The sequence below is a fragment of the Mus caroli genome, chromosome 1 (genome assembly GCF_900094665.2).
Source record: "Mus caroli chromosome 1, CAROLI_EIJ_v1.1, whole genome shotgun sequence".
Taxonomy (NCBI): domain Eukaryota; kingdom Metazoa; phylum Chordata; class Mammalia; order Rodentia; family Muridae; genus Mus; species Mus caroli.
The window spans coordinates 51803557-51822378 of NC_034570.1; the positions used below are offsets into that span (position 1 = coordinate 51803557).

General features: G+C 44.8%; 1 protein-coding gene across 2 annotated transcripts in view; it reads left to right on the forward strand.

Moving 5' to 3' along the window:
* Aox1 (aldehyde oxidase 1) overlaps positions 1-18822 on the forward strand; it is a 72742-nt gene that overhangs the window by 10725 nt on the left and 43195 nt on the right. For both annotated transcript variants that reach the window (XM_021156831.2, XM_021156825.2), the window contains exons 4-15: positions 1657-1765; positions 3885-4011; positions 8264-8325; positions 9313-9402; positions 10894-10974; positions 12064-12208; positions 12782-12874; positions 13721-13872; positions 14059-14152; positions 15824-15933; positions 16769-16953; positions 18029-18191. In XM_021156831.2, the coding sequence (XP_021012490.1) occupies positions 1657-1765; positions 3885-4011; positions 8264-8325; positions 9313-9402; positions 10894-10974; positions 12064-12208; positions 12782-12874; positions 13721-13872; positions 14059-14152; positions 15824-15933; positions 16769-16953; positions 18029-18191 (1411 nt within the window). The remainder of the gene's footprint in view (positions 1-1656; positions 1766-3884; positions 4012-8263; positions 8326-9312; positions 9403-10893; positions 10975-12063; positions 12209-12781; positions 12875-13720; positions 13873-14058; positions 14153-15823; positions 15934-16768; positions 16954-18028; positions 18192-18822) is intronic.

An 18822-nucleotide genomic window follows, 5' to 3' on the forward strand; every position in this document is an offset into this window, starting at 1 on the left:
TTTTTTTTTTTTTTTTTTTGTATGAATTTGTAGCTTTTCTGGCTTATTTTGGTTTTGGAGCAAGATGGTCTTATGATTTGTTACATTTAAACTCTGTGGCTGAGTATATTTAGGCCAGTGTTCAAACTCACTGCCACTGGGAAGCCTTTCTTGGCACTTGCTACCTAGGATTTGCCTGACTCTAGCCTTGGGTAGTAGCAGTCTCCCACATCCACTGGGCTTCACCCCTGCTGACTTTCCTTCTGTCTCCTTCTCTTTGTAGACGTCTGAGCTCACTCCCACTTCAGGGTCCACACATATGCTATCCATCTGCTGTTTGTGTTGAACTCCTTCATATCATCCAGAGCTTTGCAGAAGCATTAATATTCTCATCTCTCCCTGATTCCCCACACAAGTCAAATCCCCCCTCTCTGCACAAGCCATTCATGTATCCACAGTCCTTCTCGGGGCCCCAGTGACCTTTCAAGTTGTCTGTCTTCCCTGGGCTAGAAGGTACACTCTGCTGGGATTGTTCTGTCTCTGTTCACTCCTGAGTCCCCATACTTGCAGCTCTGCCTGGCATACAGAACACATAGATAGTCACCTGGTTCTTATGTTCCCTCATCAATGAGTGATATCTTTTCTTCCTTTTTTGCTTTTATCCTCTTTAAGCAAACTTTATATTCTGCTTAAACGTGCAAATGTTTCTTACATTTTCATGAATACCTTTCAAATAATAAATACAATTTCCACAGCTTTGTGTGTTACATCAAAACCAACCCCCAAAGAGGGGATTTATTTTTTATTTTATTTTTTTTTTTAGCATTTATCAGTGAACCATCTTATGAGTAGTGTTTATGTCCACGACCATTTAATTATGATATATCTACAAAGGTATAATTGCAGAGTTAGTGAGCTTGTGAATTTTAAAATTATTTTTATGTCTTCCAAATGAATTGTCTCCCAGAAGGACTCCAAGAAAGCATATTTCCACTCTTATGAGTGGTAGGGGTCCCATTTCCCTAGGCCTTTATTAATAATGAACATTATGATTTTTTAAAAGTATTTATGATTTTATTTGATAAAATGTGTTTATCCTTGTTTAGTTCAAATCCTTGCAGATTATTGTGGGCTTTGAGCATGTGCCTCTTTTGTCTATTTCCCATCTGTAGTTGTACTTAGTAAGTGGGAACAATTGAAGTGTTATTTGGAACAGGGCATTTTTAGCAGTGGTCCCTCGGGGTGGAATAGCTCTTTACCTGACACTCTTCTTTTGAATGGCAATATCAAACTCACTTTATTGCCCAGCCAGCCTTGGCCCAGCTTCACCCACAGGATGGAGGTAGCTTAAGGTTCATGGCCAGTTACATGCAATTAGAGAGTGTCAGCCCTGATCTGGGAGGGAAATAATTAAGTTGGTGAAAGCTGTTCAGAAATTGGAATTCTGAGGTCTAATTTTAATTCTGCCACCAGCACTCCAGCTGTGACCCTGAATAGATCACTCTGATTTTCAGATGCTGTGTCTGTAAAATGAGTGTGTGCTGAGGAGGAAACACAGATAAAGAGCCTGAGCCATCACTCCTAACCCTCCTCCTGGAGGCGCCCAGGGGGTGCTCAGTCCTCTTTCCCACCGATGTCAGTAATTTGTAATTTGTGCTTCTCTTTTGCATTCTGAAGGCATCATCCTGTCAATGCCTGTCTGACCCCCATCTGCTCTCTGCATGGTACAGCAGTCACCACGGTAGAAGGCTTAGGCAACACCAGGACCAGGCTTCATCCTATTCAGGTGAGGGTGCCCTGCTCCCCTAAGAGGACTTGAAGTTACAAAGAGTAGGAAGTCTGGACTGGACTGCTTGGTCACTCCTAACAGTTAAAGCTCAGCTGGGATGCTGGGATACATGAGTAACTGGCTTCTTGGGAGCATGCTTTGGAAGGCTAAAAGACTCCCGTCTTAAGGAACTGCTGACGTGACCCGCTTCATTTCCCCTGTGTTCTGATTAGAGGGACAATCCTTCCTGCACCTCCAAACCCAGAGGGGAACACAAGCCAGGTGCAGTGACACATACAATTTGGAGGTTGTTGTTGGAAAGTGGAAAATAACTTGATTTAAAAGCCGAATTGAAAAAATTACGCACACGCTCCAGCCCCAACAGATGTGTTGAGGGTGAGTTTGACGGAGGATGGGCTCTGTCATGGAGTCTACAGCTTCTCCTAGAGCAATGCCTTTCTGAGGGCTGTCTTCAAACCTAGACCCCCTCACCAGTGGATGTTCTTCTTCCAATGCACCATTGTTCTCCGCCCTGACCTAGTTATTGAGAGCTTGTGTGAGCAGTGGGTGGAAGATGGAAGCCACGTAGGAAATAGGCAAACTTGACATTAGGTAGATGTGATAAGCAGCTTTGGTTTAATGTTTTGAAAGCCATTAAGCTAACGGAAGAGGATGCTGCCTGGGCACCCTATGAGACTTGCCCTCACACAGGCAAAGGGGCTCTTTCTGTTTTTCAACTGACGCTGAGCTCTCATTGGTGCGATGCTGCTCTGAGACAGTAGCCAAAAGTGACTTCTCTCTTGGAAGCCAGACTCCAAAGAGAAAATGGTAGGGATGGAAAAAATATGGAAGAAATAAAGGCAGTGTTTCTATCTTGTCTGGATCCTGGATTCTCGTGCTTTGTAAACTCCCGAGTGCTAGAGCATTAACATAGCTGTGGGAAGATCAAGTCATTCATGATACACTGAGTGGTTGTGCCTGTGTGGTGTGTGCTTGTGTATGTGTGCATGTATGTGATGTGTACATGTGTATGTGGTATGTGTATGTGTATTCATGTGTGTCCATGTATGTGGTATGTGCATGTGTGTGCAGTATGTATGTGTGTATGTGATATGTATGTGATCATGCCTAAGTAGTCCATGTTTACAAGTTGAATATAGTTTGGCTTCCTCTGCTACAGTGGTTCACACCCTCTTTGCATGCTGAGGAGTCTTTAAAAGACACACAGTTTTATCTCACCCCTGACACTTTAAGTCAGTTGAGCTGGTGTGTTACTGGGGTGGGACTGGTGCATTAGTCAGGCTTCTCTAGAGTCACAGAACTTATGGAATATCTCTATATATTGAGGGAAATTATTGGAATGACTTAAAGTCTGCAGTCCAGCTCACCTAACACTGGGCAACTGTGAGTGAGAAGTCCAAGAATCTAGTAGTTGCTCAGTTCCTCGAGGCTAGGTATTTTAGCTGATCTTCTGTTTCAGCTGGAATCCTGAAGAAGTAGGTTCCAACAGATGAGCTGGCAAGTGAGTGTCAGCAGGCAAAGAAGAAACCTTCCTTCTTCCATCGTCCTTCTGTAGGCCTCCAGCGGAAGATGTGGCCCAGATTAAAGGTTGTGCCATTAGGCTTGGATCTAGGCTTCCTGGAACTTGCTTTGTCCCAGGGTGGCCTTGATCTCAGAGATCTGTTTGCCTTTGTCTTCTGGGAATAAAGGTGTCTACCACCTTGCCTGGGCCTAAGCTTTTCATGGCTACTATATCTCAAAATCTGGATTAAAAAATACATGTCTTCTAGCCTTAAGATCTGGCTCACAGGTGTGCCCTCCATTTCTGGATTATATAGTTCATTCCAGAAATAGTTCAGTTGACAGCTGGGAATAGCCATCAGAATTGGTAAGCTGGTAAGCTCCCTGGTTATTCAAAGGCTCAGAACTAGTGTCTTAAATAAAGTCAGGCAGCTTATAGGGCTCAAGAGTCAGACTAACAAGCCCAAAGGAAGCCACGTGAGATGAGATGAAGGCTTTTGGAAGGCCTTTGCTCCAAATCCACTGAACTCAAAAATGTCTTGTGTAAGTCGCTTTGATGTTTTGGGCCTGGAACAAAGTGCATGGTCTGTATTTCTAACCTTGCTGTGCTCTCCAGGAGAGAATTGCCAAGTGTCACGGCACCCAGTGTGGATTCTGTACTCCTGGGGTGGTGATGTCCATGTACGCACTGCTCAGGAACCATCCAGAGCCCACTCTAGATCAGTTAACTGATGCCCTTAGTGGTAAGTATGGTTTTATTTCTAAGTGATAATGACAGTGATCATTGGACACCTACCATATGCCACGTGCTAAATTAAATGCTGTTTGACAATTAGTTTAAGTAACTTGATAAGATAGTAGCCACTATTATCTTCATGTAATAGATGGAGAAGCTGAGACTTATCATACATTATGATAAGTAATGATAATCACATTATTGTGATTTATCATACATTATCCCACCTGTAGGGAAGAGTTGATCTCTTGAAGTCCACCTGCAACCAGATGTGCACGTTGTGTTTGACTGATGGATTGCTTGTGCTTCCTTCTCTCTCTCCATATCATTCTCTTGTTTTCTCCAATCAGAAAGCTAGGTTATTCATCCACCCTGGGGTCTGAGTGCTGCTCTGTTCTTGCTGTTTCCTATTGTTAGTGGAGTCCTAGGAGAGAGGCCTGACTCTGAGGAGTCTCCCCTGACCCCCCAAATTGGGTCTCAGCCCTCATCCTGGAGAAATCAAATGTGAAAAGTGAGGAAGGGCAGGAAGGGATTTACATTTTCAGTGGGATTATACTGGGGAAAGAAGGGAGACTGAATGTCTCCTAATCCTGCTTTCTGAAACACTGGCTTTAAATAGAGGGCACAGTGCAAGAGACAGGGGATTTCACAGTTGGGCCTCAGTGTTTCCTCCCCTGTGCTGACAAGGAAGCCACTGTTGCTCAGGGGTAATCTCCATTGATGTCAATGGATGTTTATCTACCAAGCTGTGAGCCTGGGATTTGGTTTCAGTAGATGGCTGCTTCTTACCCTAGCGGGCTCTTCCTGGGCAGTCAGTCTGCAGAGCTCCACTGTTCCTGGGAGTTATAGGACAATAACGGAAGACTTGTTCTACTTCAAGAGTCTGGACAGGACATTTGAAACTGTGCCTGTGACTCTTAAAAACATGTTAGTTGTCTTGGTGGGCTCAACCGTGAAGGGAGAGGAATAGCGGTTTTGGATAGACACTCTGTAAAGGACTGCATACTGACATGCAGAGGGGATCAGGAATCTCACTCAAGTGTAGGGCAAAGGAGACAGATTGAAGAGAGGCAGAGGTGGCAGGTGTCATCCTGGGTCTAATTGCCATCAATGCCAGTAAGCCCAAGTGAAGAGTCAGCGATCTCTAGCAAAAGCAGCTTCTAAGTCCAGATGCCCTCACTGCACTGGAGACTTATTTTAATGACACCTTTCTACTCTGAGCCGCTCATCCAAATTCAATTCTCTCTCTGTCCCTCTCCCTGTCCCTCTCTCCTGCCACCTTTACCCTGCCCTCTGTGTGTGTGTGTGTGTGTGTGTGTGTGTGTGTGTGTGTGTGTGTGTGTTCATCAATAAGGCTCTGAACAAGTTTTAGGCATTAGAAGATTCTCAAACTCAAAACTGTTCCCCTGGTGAAAGGCTCCCTGGCTCTGTTTATCTTTGTCTCTTACCTCTTTTATCTCTGCTCAGAAGACACGAGTCTAAAGCTCTCACATTTACTTCCTCTATGAAATGCTTCCTTGACTCTCAGAGAGGGAATACAGGTACAAGGAGTGACATATCATCTAAACTGGGTCCTGCCTGATTTCTCAGAGGTCACATCGTTGCTTTATGGCTGTAAACACTGACAAAGGATTCTCAAATTTTAGGATGCTTTAGACATGCATGGGGAATGTATAAATAATGACGATTTGGGGGAACCAATCACTAGAGACTTGATCTTGTGTTGTTTCTAAAATAAGACCTCAGGGGCTGGGGCATGGCTGTCAACAAAGTGTTTATGGTAAGGACCTGAGTTTCGATTCCTACCACTTGTGTAAGAGTCTGGGAGTGATGATGTATAACCGCAGTGCTGGTGGGGGAGCATGTATCACACACAGGAGGGTCAACAAACCCATTGGCCAGCCTACCTGGTAGAATTGATAAATGTCAGGTTCAGTGAGAGGCCAACAGGGAAGGGCCCCACCTAGAGATACATCATATTTGCAGACACCAAACCCAACAGTGTTGGTGTGGTCAAGAGGTGCTCGCGGACGGGAACCAAACGTGGCACTTCCTGAGGAGGTCTGGTCAGCAACTGACCAATGTAGACGTGCATGCTTGGAGCCAACCATCAGACAGAGCTCAGGGAACCTGGTGGGGGACCTGGCAGATGGACTGAAGGGACGGAGGGGGATTGCAACCCTATTGGAAGAACAACATAGGCTGGTCTGACCACCCAGTTCTCCCAGAATCTAGACCTCCAACCAAGGAGTGTACCTGGAGGGATCCATGGCTCAAGATACATATGTAGCAGAGGATGGCCTTGCCGGACAGCAACAGGAGGGAGGGCCTTTGTCCTGGGGAGGTTGGATGCCCCAGAGTATGGGGATGCTGGAGTGGTGGGGCAGGGCAGTGTGGGTGGGTGGGGAAGCACTCTCATACAGACAAAAGAGGGGGAGGACAGATGTGGGATGGGGAGTTGGTGGAGGGGTAACAGGAAGTGGGATATCATTTGAGATGTAAATGAATAGAATGATTAATAAAAAAAAAATGTGGAGAGCAATTGAGCAAGACACCCAGTGTCCACCTCTGGTCTGCACATGTACTCACATTCTTGTGCACACATCATCAGGAACACACGCACACATAGATCACACACACAAATAAAGTATGACCTCATATTGGAGATGGAGTAAGAACACAGAACTACTGTAAGAGAAGCTCTGACCAGCCTGCTTGTGGTAAATTGTCTTGTTCTTAGTTGCCTCCCAGTTCAGAAAGAAACTACTTACCTCTTCTTTACTGTTACAGAGTGTCTTTGTTCTATCAACTGAAACTTTCCTCTCTGTCTCTCCTCATTTCCTTTGCTCTGCCTCTGTCAAAAACTGATAGATGCCACAGTAAGTACTAATAAGGAGGGGAATCTTTCTTAAAAAGTGAGGAGGGGAAAAAATCCTGTCACTTGTGGGAAGGCTAGGCTGATTCCATGACAGACTTCAAATTGGCAGTTAAGGAGACTAGGCCTAAAAAACTAGGCAAGTCCAGGCAAGTCAATTACTAATAGAAAAAACCCAGGCTCCAACCTTCACATCCAGGTAGTGGAATGTCCCAGCCACTTGGCCTGAAGCAAGGGCAATGGGTTGGCAGCAGTTCCCAGACTTCCTCAGCTAATTCTTCAGTAACAGCTCCGAGACCTCCCCAGCAAGTTTCCAGCCCCCACACTCTGGTAATAGAAGTTCCCTAGAGATGGACCCAATAGACAGAGAGGTCACTTACCGCAGAATTCCCAAATGTGCTTTAAAGACCTGCAAGCTCACTTGGATGCCTCTCTGTCTTGGTAATGGGAGACCCCAGCGTGCTGGACTTTTGCAGAATAAAACACTTTTTGCTTTTACATACGATTTGAGTCCGAGGTATCAGAATCATTGACCCTTATCCTTGTAACAACAGGCATGGAGCATAGCACATCATGCTAACTGAGACAAGTCAGACTCAGGAGAGCAAACATTGTATCTTCCTGCTTATTCCTGGAAACTGAAGTAGTCAATTGTTAGAAGCTGGGGAATAGACTTTGATGGAATAGTATTATCTTGAGTAGGAGAAGGAGAAAATGAGGAATTACAGGTCAAAGGTTACAAAGTTTGTCATGCAAAATGAGTAAGTCCAATAAACTCAACTCGGTTCCCATAGCTACCAATACTATGTTGTATATTAAACAGTCGCTGAGACGGTAGGTTTTTATTTTGTAAAATACCTTCTTTCTGGTAAATGATTTAAAAAATAGATGGCATGAGGAATCCTAGGGTGGTGGGTAAGCTGAGGGTAATGACTGTGGGCATGGACGCCCAGGTGCACACCTATGTCCGCAGACACCAATCGCTGATCAGTTGATGAGACAATATTGATTTTTATGTCCGTAACATCTCAATAAGGTGGCTGTTGTTTTAAGTTTTCTTCTTGATTGTAACTACAGAAAAAGTTTGCGTCCTAAGATTATTGCATCATTTGGCCATCTGTCAGAAGACGAGGGTATAAACTGTATTTACAGAGAGTAAGTGCAGGTATGAGATGTTAAAATACACTTCAGGACTCTTGACTTAAATATCCCAAGATGCTGATGCAAAAATAAAATTTCAGAGACACAAGATTTCAGAATTAAGGCATCAAATAAAGCTTACGTCTAAGATGGGTGTGCTTTGAGGTGTCAGTCACTTGGCCTCTCATGACTCTGTGCCTCTGTCTGTATTTGAGTGATAACCAAGCTGGTTCTGTCTTTTTAGGCAATCTGTGCCGCTGCACTGGATATAGGCCCATAATTGATGCTTGCAAGACTTTCTGTAAAGTAAGTAGAGAGAAATACATGGTCGAATGTATTTTCCCCCAAATAAAACAGTGTAGGAGTGCCCAATATGATTATGACAACAGCCATTTCTGCTAATAAAGGACCATTGCTTAGCACGAGGTCGACAATTCCCATGTGGCATTCTTGGGCAGGGGGCATCACCTCTCTGCCTGGAGCGTCAAGCTGTGAGCATCTGAGCATCTGAGCATTTGACATTGGCCACGAGTCGTTCCTTCCAAGAATCTGCTCCTGATCTGTCTGCCTAAGTTAGGGACCCTCCCTGGGGCCCTCTGTAACCCTCTGTGAACATGATATGTGTACATGCATGGCACAACGTGACACTGGTCACCATATGGCACAGTTGTCCCTGAGCCATTCCATGTTTTTACTGGAATGGCTTCTTGCCAGTGGAGGCCATCCTTCTCCAGGGCACAGTCACCACCGACTAATTAGTAGACAGTCAATCATTAATATTAATAAAACTAATAAACAAAAACCTATGAAAGACATTGCAGCCTTTTTCTTTGGTTTTAAATCACCACACGATTTATGGCTCCCCTGTGGCATTTAAAACACATTTAGCCACGGCTGGTCCTCCCCACCACCAGAAAATCATTTCTGCAAGATGAACTATGGAATCAATACCTCATTGATAAGACCAGAGTAAGATGCTGATTCTTGTTACTATTATTAGTGGTATTTAAAATATTGTCAGTATTAATAATAGTGATGCTTAATGCTCATTGCTACAGGGCAGGGTTATTATTAAGACCTTTATAAACTTCATTAGACTAGCATTCAGACTTTCGGTCGAGTTAGCTTGGATATGCTGAACTTTAAATGGCTTTCTCATATGCCACCTTCCAATATTGCCTCTGCAGCTTCGACTGCAGGCACCCAGTTACCAAGGGAATCCCCCGAGGAATTCTGACTGACTTGGTGTGTGTGTGTGTGTGTGTGTGTGTGTGTGTGTGTTTCCCCCATCAGGCCTCTGGCTGCTGTCAAAGTAAAGAAAATGGGGTGTGCTGTTTGGATCAAGAAATAAATGGATTGGCAGAATCCCAGGAAGAAGATAAGGTCAGTGCACAGCAAGGTTGTTATAAAGTTGTTCAAGATGTGAGGTGGCTGACATCACTTCAGCAGAACCGGTGGCTGCCCAGTTTGATGAACTTGACTGTGTCAATATGCTCCCCCTCTCATGCTCACTGTCTCTTTGTATTCTAAGAATTCAGCCTGCAAGGGAGTGGGGAATGGAGGAAGGAGAGTCTACAGTACTGTGATACAGTTAGATGGGAGGTGTGGCCTCTCGTTGCTCTGTAGCACTGTGGAGTAATTGTGTTTGACAATTAGTTGACGATTTCAGAATAACTAGTAGAGTCCTTCTCAACACACTGAAGCAATTCATGTATGAGACGCTGGATGCTAAGCAATAACGTGATCTTGCCCTGTGCATATACCACAGTGCCGCTCTGCTCCACAAACAGGTGCAGCTATTACACCAACTGAAAGCAAAAGACTCTATTTTTATAAACCTGTCACACCAAATTTGTCATTTTCAATGACCAGAAGCAAAGTGGAGACAGAAATGGAAGACCAAGGACAGGAAAGGTGGCAACGCCGACTCTCTGTTAAGTCCTCAATGTCTGGCTGCTCCTGTCTGTCTCCTCCACTGTCCCCAAACTCAAAGGAGAGTGTGTAGGGAGCTGCGGAGTGCAGAGGCCCACTGACACCTGCAGAGTTATTAGATGTCAGGTCCCTGACCGGGAGCTGGGACCAGGACTGATCATTAGGTCCTTTTTGTCTGTCTCCTTTTGTGGGAAGATGAGGCCATGTGAAGCCCATTCTGTCCTCAGATTTGTCAAATGACTAAGACTGGCCTTGAATTCCCAGCATGCCTGCCTCTATTTCCCAAGGTCTAGCCATCTTCTTCCAGTCTCAGCCTACAGAATATTTAAGGTAGAGGTGCTTGACCATGGTGCAGTATTTGCCCTTGTCACCTGTTTCCCCTCCTGCCATCCGAGTCACCTGTGCTCAGCCACAATCTGAAAGCATTACGTGGGAAATTCCAGAAATCATTTATGTTTCAAGTTCCACGCCATTGTGAATAGTGTAATGAACTCCGTCTACGTTGTCCTCTGCCTTACTTGGAACGTGTCCAGTGTATCCACGGGGCATACATCACCTGCCCATCTGTCACTAAGTAGTTGTCATGGCCATTAGACTGACTAGCACAGTAATGCAGTGCTGTGTTCAGATAATCATTATTATACTTAATAATGAATGACTCCGAAGCACAAGGCAAGGGATGCTGGGAATTCAGATATGCCAATGAGTAATTATAGAGTCCTTTTTATAAAAGTGAAAAGACAGGGGTAGGGTATGTTTAGTACTAGAGTATGTTGCAAAGATTTACCGTAAGAATGATTTTTTTTTTAAAATGTAATGTGTCTAAAAGCCTAAAGTTCAAATTGTCTGTGGTTTTGGGCACCTGCAGTGGTTGTGACAGAGCTCTCTCCTGAGAATAAGAGGTATTATGATGATAACTTCTGTCATTTTCTCTTTTTAAAGACAAGTCCAGAACTGTTCTCAGAAGAGGAATTTCTGCCACTGGACCCAACCCAAGAGCTGATATTTCCTCCAGAGCTAATGGTAAGGAACTCATGGTATGATGTCAGGAGGGGGCTTTTCAAAAATCTCATGGTGCAGATCCCAGATCTCCTCAGAGACACTGTGCAGGGGAGAGCGGTTAGAGTGGTTAAACTCACAGCTTGTCAGAGGGTGGGACGTATGTATCACACTTACCCCACCCCCGAGACTCAGGGACCATAGAGAAACGGGGTGGAAAGAGTGTCTCTTGGACGTGACAGAACCACTGCATTCATGAAGTCATTGTTTACACAAGGACAAACCAGTAAACATCCAGCATGGAGAGCTGAGAGGCTCACGACACCCAGCCTTAGCTCACACACCGTCGCTAGTTAAAGGCTGTGGGGAAGGGATGGTCAGTCTTCTTCAAGGGTATGACCTAGGTTGACCATGACCCAGTGGATGGCCCCATATCCATGTGGATGGATCGCACACATTGAATTCAGTAGGTTTTGGGGAAAAAAAAAAGGAGAAAATGAAGTTGCACGGGGGTTGTGGGGAGGCTGGAGGAGAGGGTGGAAGGTGAATCTGGGGGGAATTAGGGGAGGAATGGGAGGAATTTAATAATGATGTATTACATTTATATATAAGATTCTCAAAGAATTAATAAAACATTACAAAGAAAGAAAAAAAATACTGATGGGCAAACTGGCGCCAGCCAGCGTCCTCTCCTCAGAGTCCAGAATGTGTGGGCAGGAGGAGGAAGAGGTGGAGGGCAGAGCCACCACAAGGCATGGAGGATGTCAAACACAGCTGGTGGTGTCTGTTAAGTCACAGTCATGCAATCAGTGGCCTTCAATATCAGCTCGTTTTCTCCTCCCACTTATGCGCGAGTTCATTTTTCTGACAATTTGGCAAAAATTGAGCATGTTGCTATGTTAGAGAATGCCAAAATGGGTTTCTGGGAGATATCAGAGCCGATGGGAGCTGTTTCCATGGGTAAACTGTGTCAGACCTTAACTGTGAACTCTGGCTCCTGGGGAAGCTCTATTTTAGCTCACGAAATTTAGTTTTTAGATTTTCTTTCTCTAGAGTGAAAACAGAAGAGAATTTTGTCACAAGCTCTCTCAAATCCCTGTTGTTTTTCAATAGAGAATAGCTGAGAAACAGCCACCAAAGACCAGAGTGTTTTATGGTGAGAGAGTGACATGGATTTCCCCCGTGACTCTGAAGGAGCTTGTGGAAGCTAAATTCAAGTATCCCCAGGCCCCTATTGTCATGGGGTACACTTCTGTGGGTATGTAGACTCTTCTTGGGATGTTTTCTGAGGGAGCGAATTCAATGTATTGATGTCAGGAAAATAGCCAGAAAACCCAGTATTGTTTAAGAAATGTTACAGCATTGGGTAGCTGCCTGCCCTGTGCCTCACTGGCAGGCTTGCTGGCCCCATGGTAAACCAGCATCAGGGTACAGGTATCCTGGCTTTCCATTTGGGTACCACACTGGCTCTCATCCTGAAACTGCTCTGTCTTTCCTCTCTGGATGGCTTCTCAGTGGCTCTGACATATTTTATAGAGACACCAGGTTTGGAGCCTTCACCTTTTCCACATAGGCCTGGCGTGGCTGCCCATCTCTTCGCAGGGCCTCCAGGATCTGCTCCAAGTGAATCTGAGTGTTCCGTATCACACACGTTTTAGAGCTAACAATTCCAAAGGCTCCCTAAATATCTCTGCTTGTGGTTTGCAATAAACAGACCAATAAAAGGAAACAACTTCCTTATGTGCAAAGACATTGGTTTAGTCATAATTCAAAGTAGAGAGTCATTAGTGTCTTTTTGTTCTAATCTTGTGTCTCTCCCACAATCCCTTAGGGCCTGAAGTAAAGTTTAAAGGTGTCTTCCACCCCATCATAATTTCTCCTGACAGAATTGAAGAGCTGGGTGTCATAAACCAGGCCGGGGATGGTGAGTTCTTAGATTTCTTTTCCTATGGAAATGCACTCATCAAGTTAGCTGCTTAGTCCGACAGAGCGACAGGCGAGAGTCGTTTCTAGTCACAATTCACGGCCTCTCAACAGACAGTGTGGTGAAGATCTAGAGGGAGTCCAGGAAGAATTCTCCAAAGTTCCACTAGATGCTGTGTGAGAAGTCAGATTTTCACCGAGAAACTTTCCTATCTGCAGGATGAGGGAGACCATTCAAGGGGGAGTCTGTGTTGTGAGTGCAGAGCAAAGGATGAAGCAACCTGAGCAGGCTCGCTGCTCTCCAGAGCACAGCAGAGGGAAAGGGCTGTGCACTAAGCAGCTATAGTCTGACCTTTTCATTTCTGTGAAGGAAATTGGTCTAATGATAGTGAAAAGCAGCAGTCACCGTGGTGTGGGTTTGGGATAAAACTCTGAAATGCACTTCTCTGCTATGGCATATGGCATCTCTAAGACCCTGGGAAGGTGACTGAGCTGGATCTCAGTTTTGTGACCATGAAATGAGCCTATTAAGATCTCCTCGTTTAATTCATGGAGATTTTTTTAAAGCTACCAGTGAAATGTGATAGATTCAGTATTCAAAGAATCCAGCCTTCATGATCTCAACCATTAACCCCATCACACACCACTGCCATCACCACAGCCACCTCCATCACCATCGATAGCTCCACCATGGTCATTTGTCACCACAGTCGGCACTGCGTCACCACCAGCGCTGATAGGCACGATCGCATGCCTCTAGTGTAAAGGTTCCATGCCTGTAGCTTTGGTCTAACATTTTGAGGCCATCAGTGATTATGTAGCTTACTCACACAAGGCTTTACTTCAGGGCTGACCCTGGGTGCTGGCCTCTGCCTGGATCAGGTGAAGGACATTCTGGCTGATATAGTCCAGAAGCTTCCAGAAGAGAAGACACAGACATACCGTGCTCTCCTGAAGCACCTGAGAACTCTGGCTGGCTCCCAGATCAGGAACATGGCTGTATGTATTTGACAAGAAACATTGGGCATTCGTGTTTTGGGTGACTCCTTGGCATTCATGTCTTGGTGACTCCTTTGGGTTCTTTAAAGCTAATGAAGAGAACCACTCTGTAAAGCAGGACTTAAAGCCGCATCTTAGTTCTTAGGCTTTGTAACAATGTAACAAGTGAAAATCTGTTCTTAAAAGTCTCTAGGGGGCCACATTGTGAGCAGACATCTGGACTCGGATCTGAATCCCCTTCTGGCTGTGGGTAACTGTACCCTCAACTTACTGTCCAAAGGTAAACACCAGTCTCTGCTTGGGGGTGTTTTGGGGGATAGGCAGTAATATAACCTTGATTTGTTCCTATCACCTCTGAGCAGGCAGGACGTTCAATTTGGAAAATGGCAACACATTGTAATAATAATTTCCTTTGCCTTTTTGAGGCTGAAAAGTTGGTCAATCTTTCTTAAAACTACCTGCTAGTCTCTCCATCTGTCTCTTCTTGAGACCTCGCTCTACCAGAGGACCAAAGGTTTTGACCTTGAGACCTGATGCTGTAATTACAAATGTGTTTGGCTGCATTTGTAGGTATCCTGGGATTCCTGTAGCCTATTGGCTATAGGTCACACACATCTGCTAGGCGTTTCCTTACCCTGCATTGGACATCCTTGTGCTGGTAAATGTGACAAGGAGCCTCTGGCATTCACGTTTTGGGTTAATGTGAGTTGATCATTGGCAAAGACCACAGGTTCTGCGAGCCACCGAGCCCTTTGTTGGAGACACTCCACCATGGCCCCTGGGGTTTGACTCCCATGCCCTGCTTTGGACTTGTACTTAGCTAATCTTCATTGAATGCACATAGATCTTTTTCAACTGAATAATTATTGGACCTTCTGCTGTACTTATTCATGTTCTTGAGTGTTATTTTTGAAATTCAGTGCAGGGATTTTGTTTCTTACACCAATTTGTCTAACAGTTATTAGGAAATTCTACAAATATATGGAGGTTGCTTTTAAAGATATGAGCTAGCTTTCTAATATATATATATATATATATATATATATTGAAATATCTACTCTTTACAATGTCTAAACTACCGAATAATCTTAGGGTGGAGGATTTATATTTAAGGCATCAATTTAAGTAGCACACCTTTGTAAAAAAACAAAAAACAAAAAACTCCTGCCATGAGCAGTCAGTTTACATGAGAGAATACAAATACAAAAATCTTTTTAGATTTTTTTTTCTCCAAAGTTATATGTTATTATGGCTTTAAACTATTCCTGCCTCTGGTCCACTGACCAAAAGCTTTAGATGCCGTGGATGGAATATAACCAAATAAAAGAGCACCCACTGTTGTATAAATTCCAAATTCACTAAAAGGTTGTTTTTATAATTCACTTCTGTAGATAGTAAGGCTCCTGGTTATAGAGAAATATGAAATGGTTATGGATTGACTTGATCAGATATCAAAAGGGACATTAATATCTACTCCCTGGTAGCAGAGCCCTAAACCAGCTGTGCCATTAGGTGGAGAGTGCTGCTAAGGTCTCTGTTTTGTTTTTGTTTTTGTTTTTGTGGGTTTTTTTTTTTTTTTGACAGGGTTTCTCTGTATAGCCCTGGCTGTCCTGGAATTCACTTCCAGGCTGTCCTGGCTGGCCTCGAACTCAGAATTCCACCTGCCTCTGCTTCCCGAGTGCTGGGATTAAAGGCGTGTGCCACCACGCCCAGCTAGGTCTCTGTTCTTTAGGAAATTTTGACTGTGTTTTTATCTGCAAGCAAGTATATAAGACAAAAGAAGGGAGGAGGTCTAGACTGGAAGAAACATCGAAGAATGCTGTTAGAGAAGACACACCCAGACACACACGCACTCACATGTACACGCACACACTGCCACCAGCGCCACAACAACCAGTACAGTTATTCCCCAAGTTTGTTCAAGAGATTGAAGGTGTTCTTTTGTCCACAGATGGAGAACGGCAGATCCCTTTAAGTGAAGAGTTTCTCCGAAAGTGTCCTGAAGCAGATCTTAAGCCTCAAGAAGTCTTGGTCTCAGTGAACATCCCCTGGTCCAGGAAGGCAAGGATGGCCCTTCATTTCCCTTCCCAGTTCCCCTATCAGTCTGAGTGGGCTCACCCAGAAGGTGACAAAGGGCAGGTGTGCAGCACAGTCACTGTCACCCTGCTGTCCAGTCTCCTGCCATTTCTAGAGCTAGGACATCTCTCTTCCTCTGCCCCAAACTATAAGGTTACTTTTAAGCAGGTTATTTATTATTATTATTATTATTATTATTATTAAATATACCCTTTGTACTTTCAAACTGAGTGAGACAGGTCTGCCTGGATCCTGGCCTGAGAGAAGCTTTTAAAAAAGGCATTTGCAGTGGAAGGTAGAGGGGAAGAATGGGGTTGGGAGTTGGATAGACTGATGCTTGAGTTCTGGTTTCAAGACCTGAACTAATTACTGAACCACCTCAAGCCCAAGGCTCCTCGTTTGGACAGTGGTAGAATCGGGCCTACCTCATGAGTTGTGATGAGTTAGGGGCTGTTGTCCTGAGGAACCACACATTCCTGGCTCAAACAATGGAGACTGACTTTCTGGGAGCTCTGATAACAAGGGGTCAGCAGGGATGTTGGCTTCCTTTGAGGCTTCGGACCTTGACTGTAGATGTCTGTCTTCCACATTTTCATGTCTATGTCCGATGTTTCTTTTCTTAAAATGACACCAGGTAGTTTGGATTAGGGCCCTGGCTGATAATCTCACTTTCACTTAGCGTTTTGAACACCTTGTTCCCAAGTACCAATGTCCTGGTTTAAACCCAGGGCCTATAACAAAAGCTATGCTAACATCCAATCACCCCCTCCAGCATGGGGTTGACTCTCAGGGGAGTTCTGTTTGTGCCTCTTTTCTTCAGTGGGAGTTTGTGTCAGCCTTCCGACAAGCGCAAAGACAACAGAATGCACTAGCAATAGTCAACTCCGGAATGAGAGTCCTTTTTAGAGAAGGAGGTGGCGTCGTTGAAGAGTTATCCATTTTGTATGGAGGTGTCGGTTCAACCATCGTCAGTGCCAAGAACTCCTGTCAGAGACTCATTGGAAGGTAAGACCTGTGTCCTTAACTTCCAGGGAACAGAGCAACCCACCCTGTGGGAAGCTGTAATGAGAAGAAAGGATGCTTTAGCATCTCACAGTTGGATGGCTGGGAATTCCAGCACGATGTCAGTGTCAGTTCCATGTCTTGCTTTTAGCAAATTCCCAAGTGAGCATTACAGAATCTGCGTATGCAGTGTGTGTAAGCACACAGGTGTCTGTGTGCTTGTGTTAGTGTGTGCATGTGCACCCGTGTGTGTACACGTGTACCTGTGAGACAGAGACGGGGGTGGGGCGCCTATTCCCTGTACTATAAATTGCCATTCTTTTTGTGGGAAAAATAATAGAGATAATTTACTCTGATGAAAAGCAGACCATGTGCTAATCTTTCTTGGGAACTTACTAACAGAAGTTATAAATTAACAGAAGAGCAATTCAGACATGTGCCTTAAGCTTTCAATGCAGTGGTTCTCAACCTTCCTAATGCCGAGACTCTTTAATATAGATCTTCATGTTGTAGATATTCCAACCATAAAATTATCTTCATTGCTACTTTATAACTGTAAAATTGCTACTACTATGAATCGTAATGTAAATATCTGTGTTTTCCAATGCTCTTAGGTGACCCCGGTGAAAGGGTCGTTCCAGTCCCAAGTTGAGAGCCATTGCTTTAATGACTCAGAGTGTCTGATGCATGTCTTAGTTCAGTGTCTTTTAACTCCATGAACTCATTCTATTTAACCTTATGGGACATCAGTTTCCTTCTTTCGAAGAAGAGAACCATACCTGCCTTATAGAGTGGTTGAGAGGGTTCCATAAGTGAAAAAGCACAGTGCTCATTCTAGACCTGGCATATAGAAGTATCACAGGGGTAGAAGAGGCAGTGAGCGAGTCCTGAGCTAAGGACTCTGATGGTGGAGGATGTGGTGGGACCCAGCCCAGACACTTGGAGAATAGCAGACCAACCTGAACTTGGGTTGCCTGGCTATAGAGCCTGCTCTCATGGTTTCTATAAAGACCGAAGCAATTTGCCTTAGCTATCAGCTGAACCTACCTGACTGAGTCTCCTCCTCTGCCTCTCTCAGGCCCTGGAATGAAGAGATGCTGGACACAGCCTGTAGGCTGGTTTTGGATGAAGTCACCCTTGCAGCCTCAGCTCCTGGTGGGAAGGTGGAGTTCAAAAGGACCCTCATCATCAGCTTCCTTTTCAAGTTCTACCTGGAGGTGTCACAGGGTTTGAAGAGGGAGGTAAGAGGAACGGGTCCTGTGAACTGGGATGCCCAAAGCAGAGGCTCCAACCCCTGCCGGGGAGCTGTACATTGCAGAAGATAAAAAGCTAGGATCACATCCTACTGGTGGGTGTCCACTGGCCTGTCCTGAGCATGGCTGTGACTTTGAGGAAGAATTCCAAGGAGGCCTCAGACCTGAACGGGGGTTTTGCTTAACACCACTCAGTTATTACCACTTCCTGATAAACATGGCATGTCTGGATAATTCTGAGAAAACTTGTTAATGCGTGTAATGCATTTCCTTTCATATACTGAATGTTGTAAGTGAAGCTTACCTCTTATGCTTGGTTTTCTTGACTGGGTTTCCTTCATTTATAAGATGATGGCAGCCACCAGAGCACCATGAAGATGAGTCATCATAGGGAAAAGGCTTACCATAGTCCCTGGTGCCTCACAGTCCCTGGTGCCTCACAGTCCCTGGTGCCTCACAGTCCCTGGTGCCTCACAATCCCTGGTGCTTCATAGTCCCCGGTGCTTCATAGCCCCCGGTGCTTCATAGTCCCTGGTGCTCCATAGTCTCTGGTGCTTTGGGGGAATGCCGGGTAGAAATGGTAGTACTTATTAACACTAGTGATACACGGGCATTTATT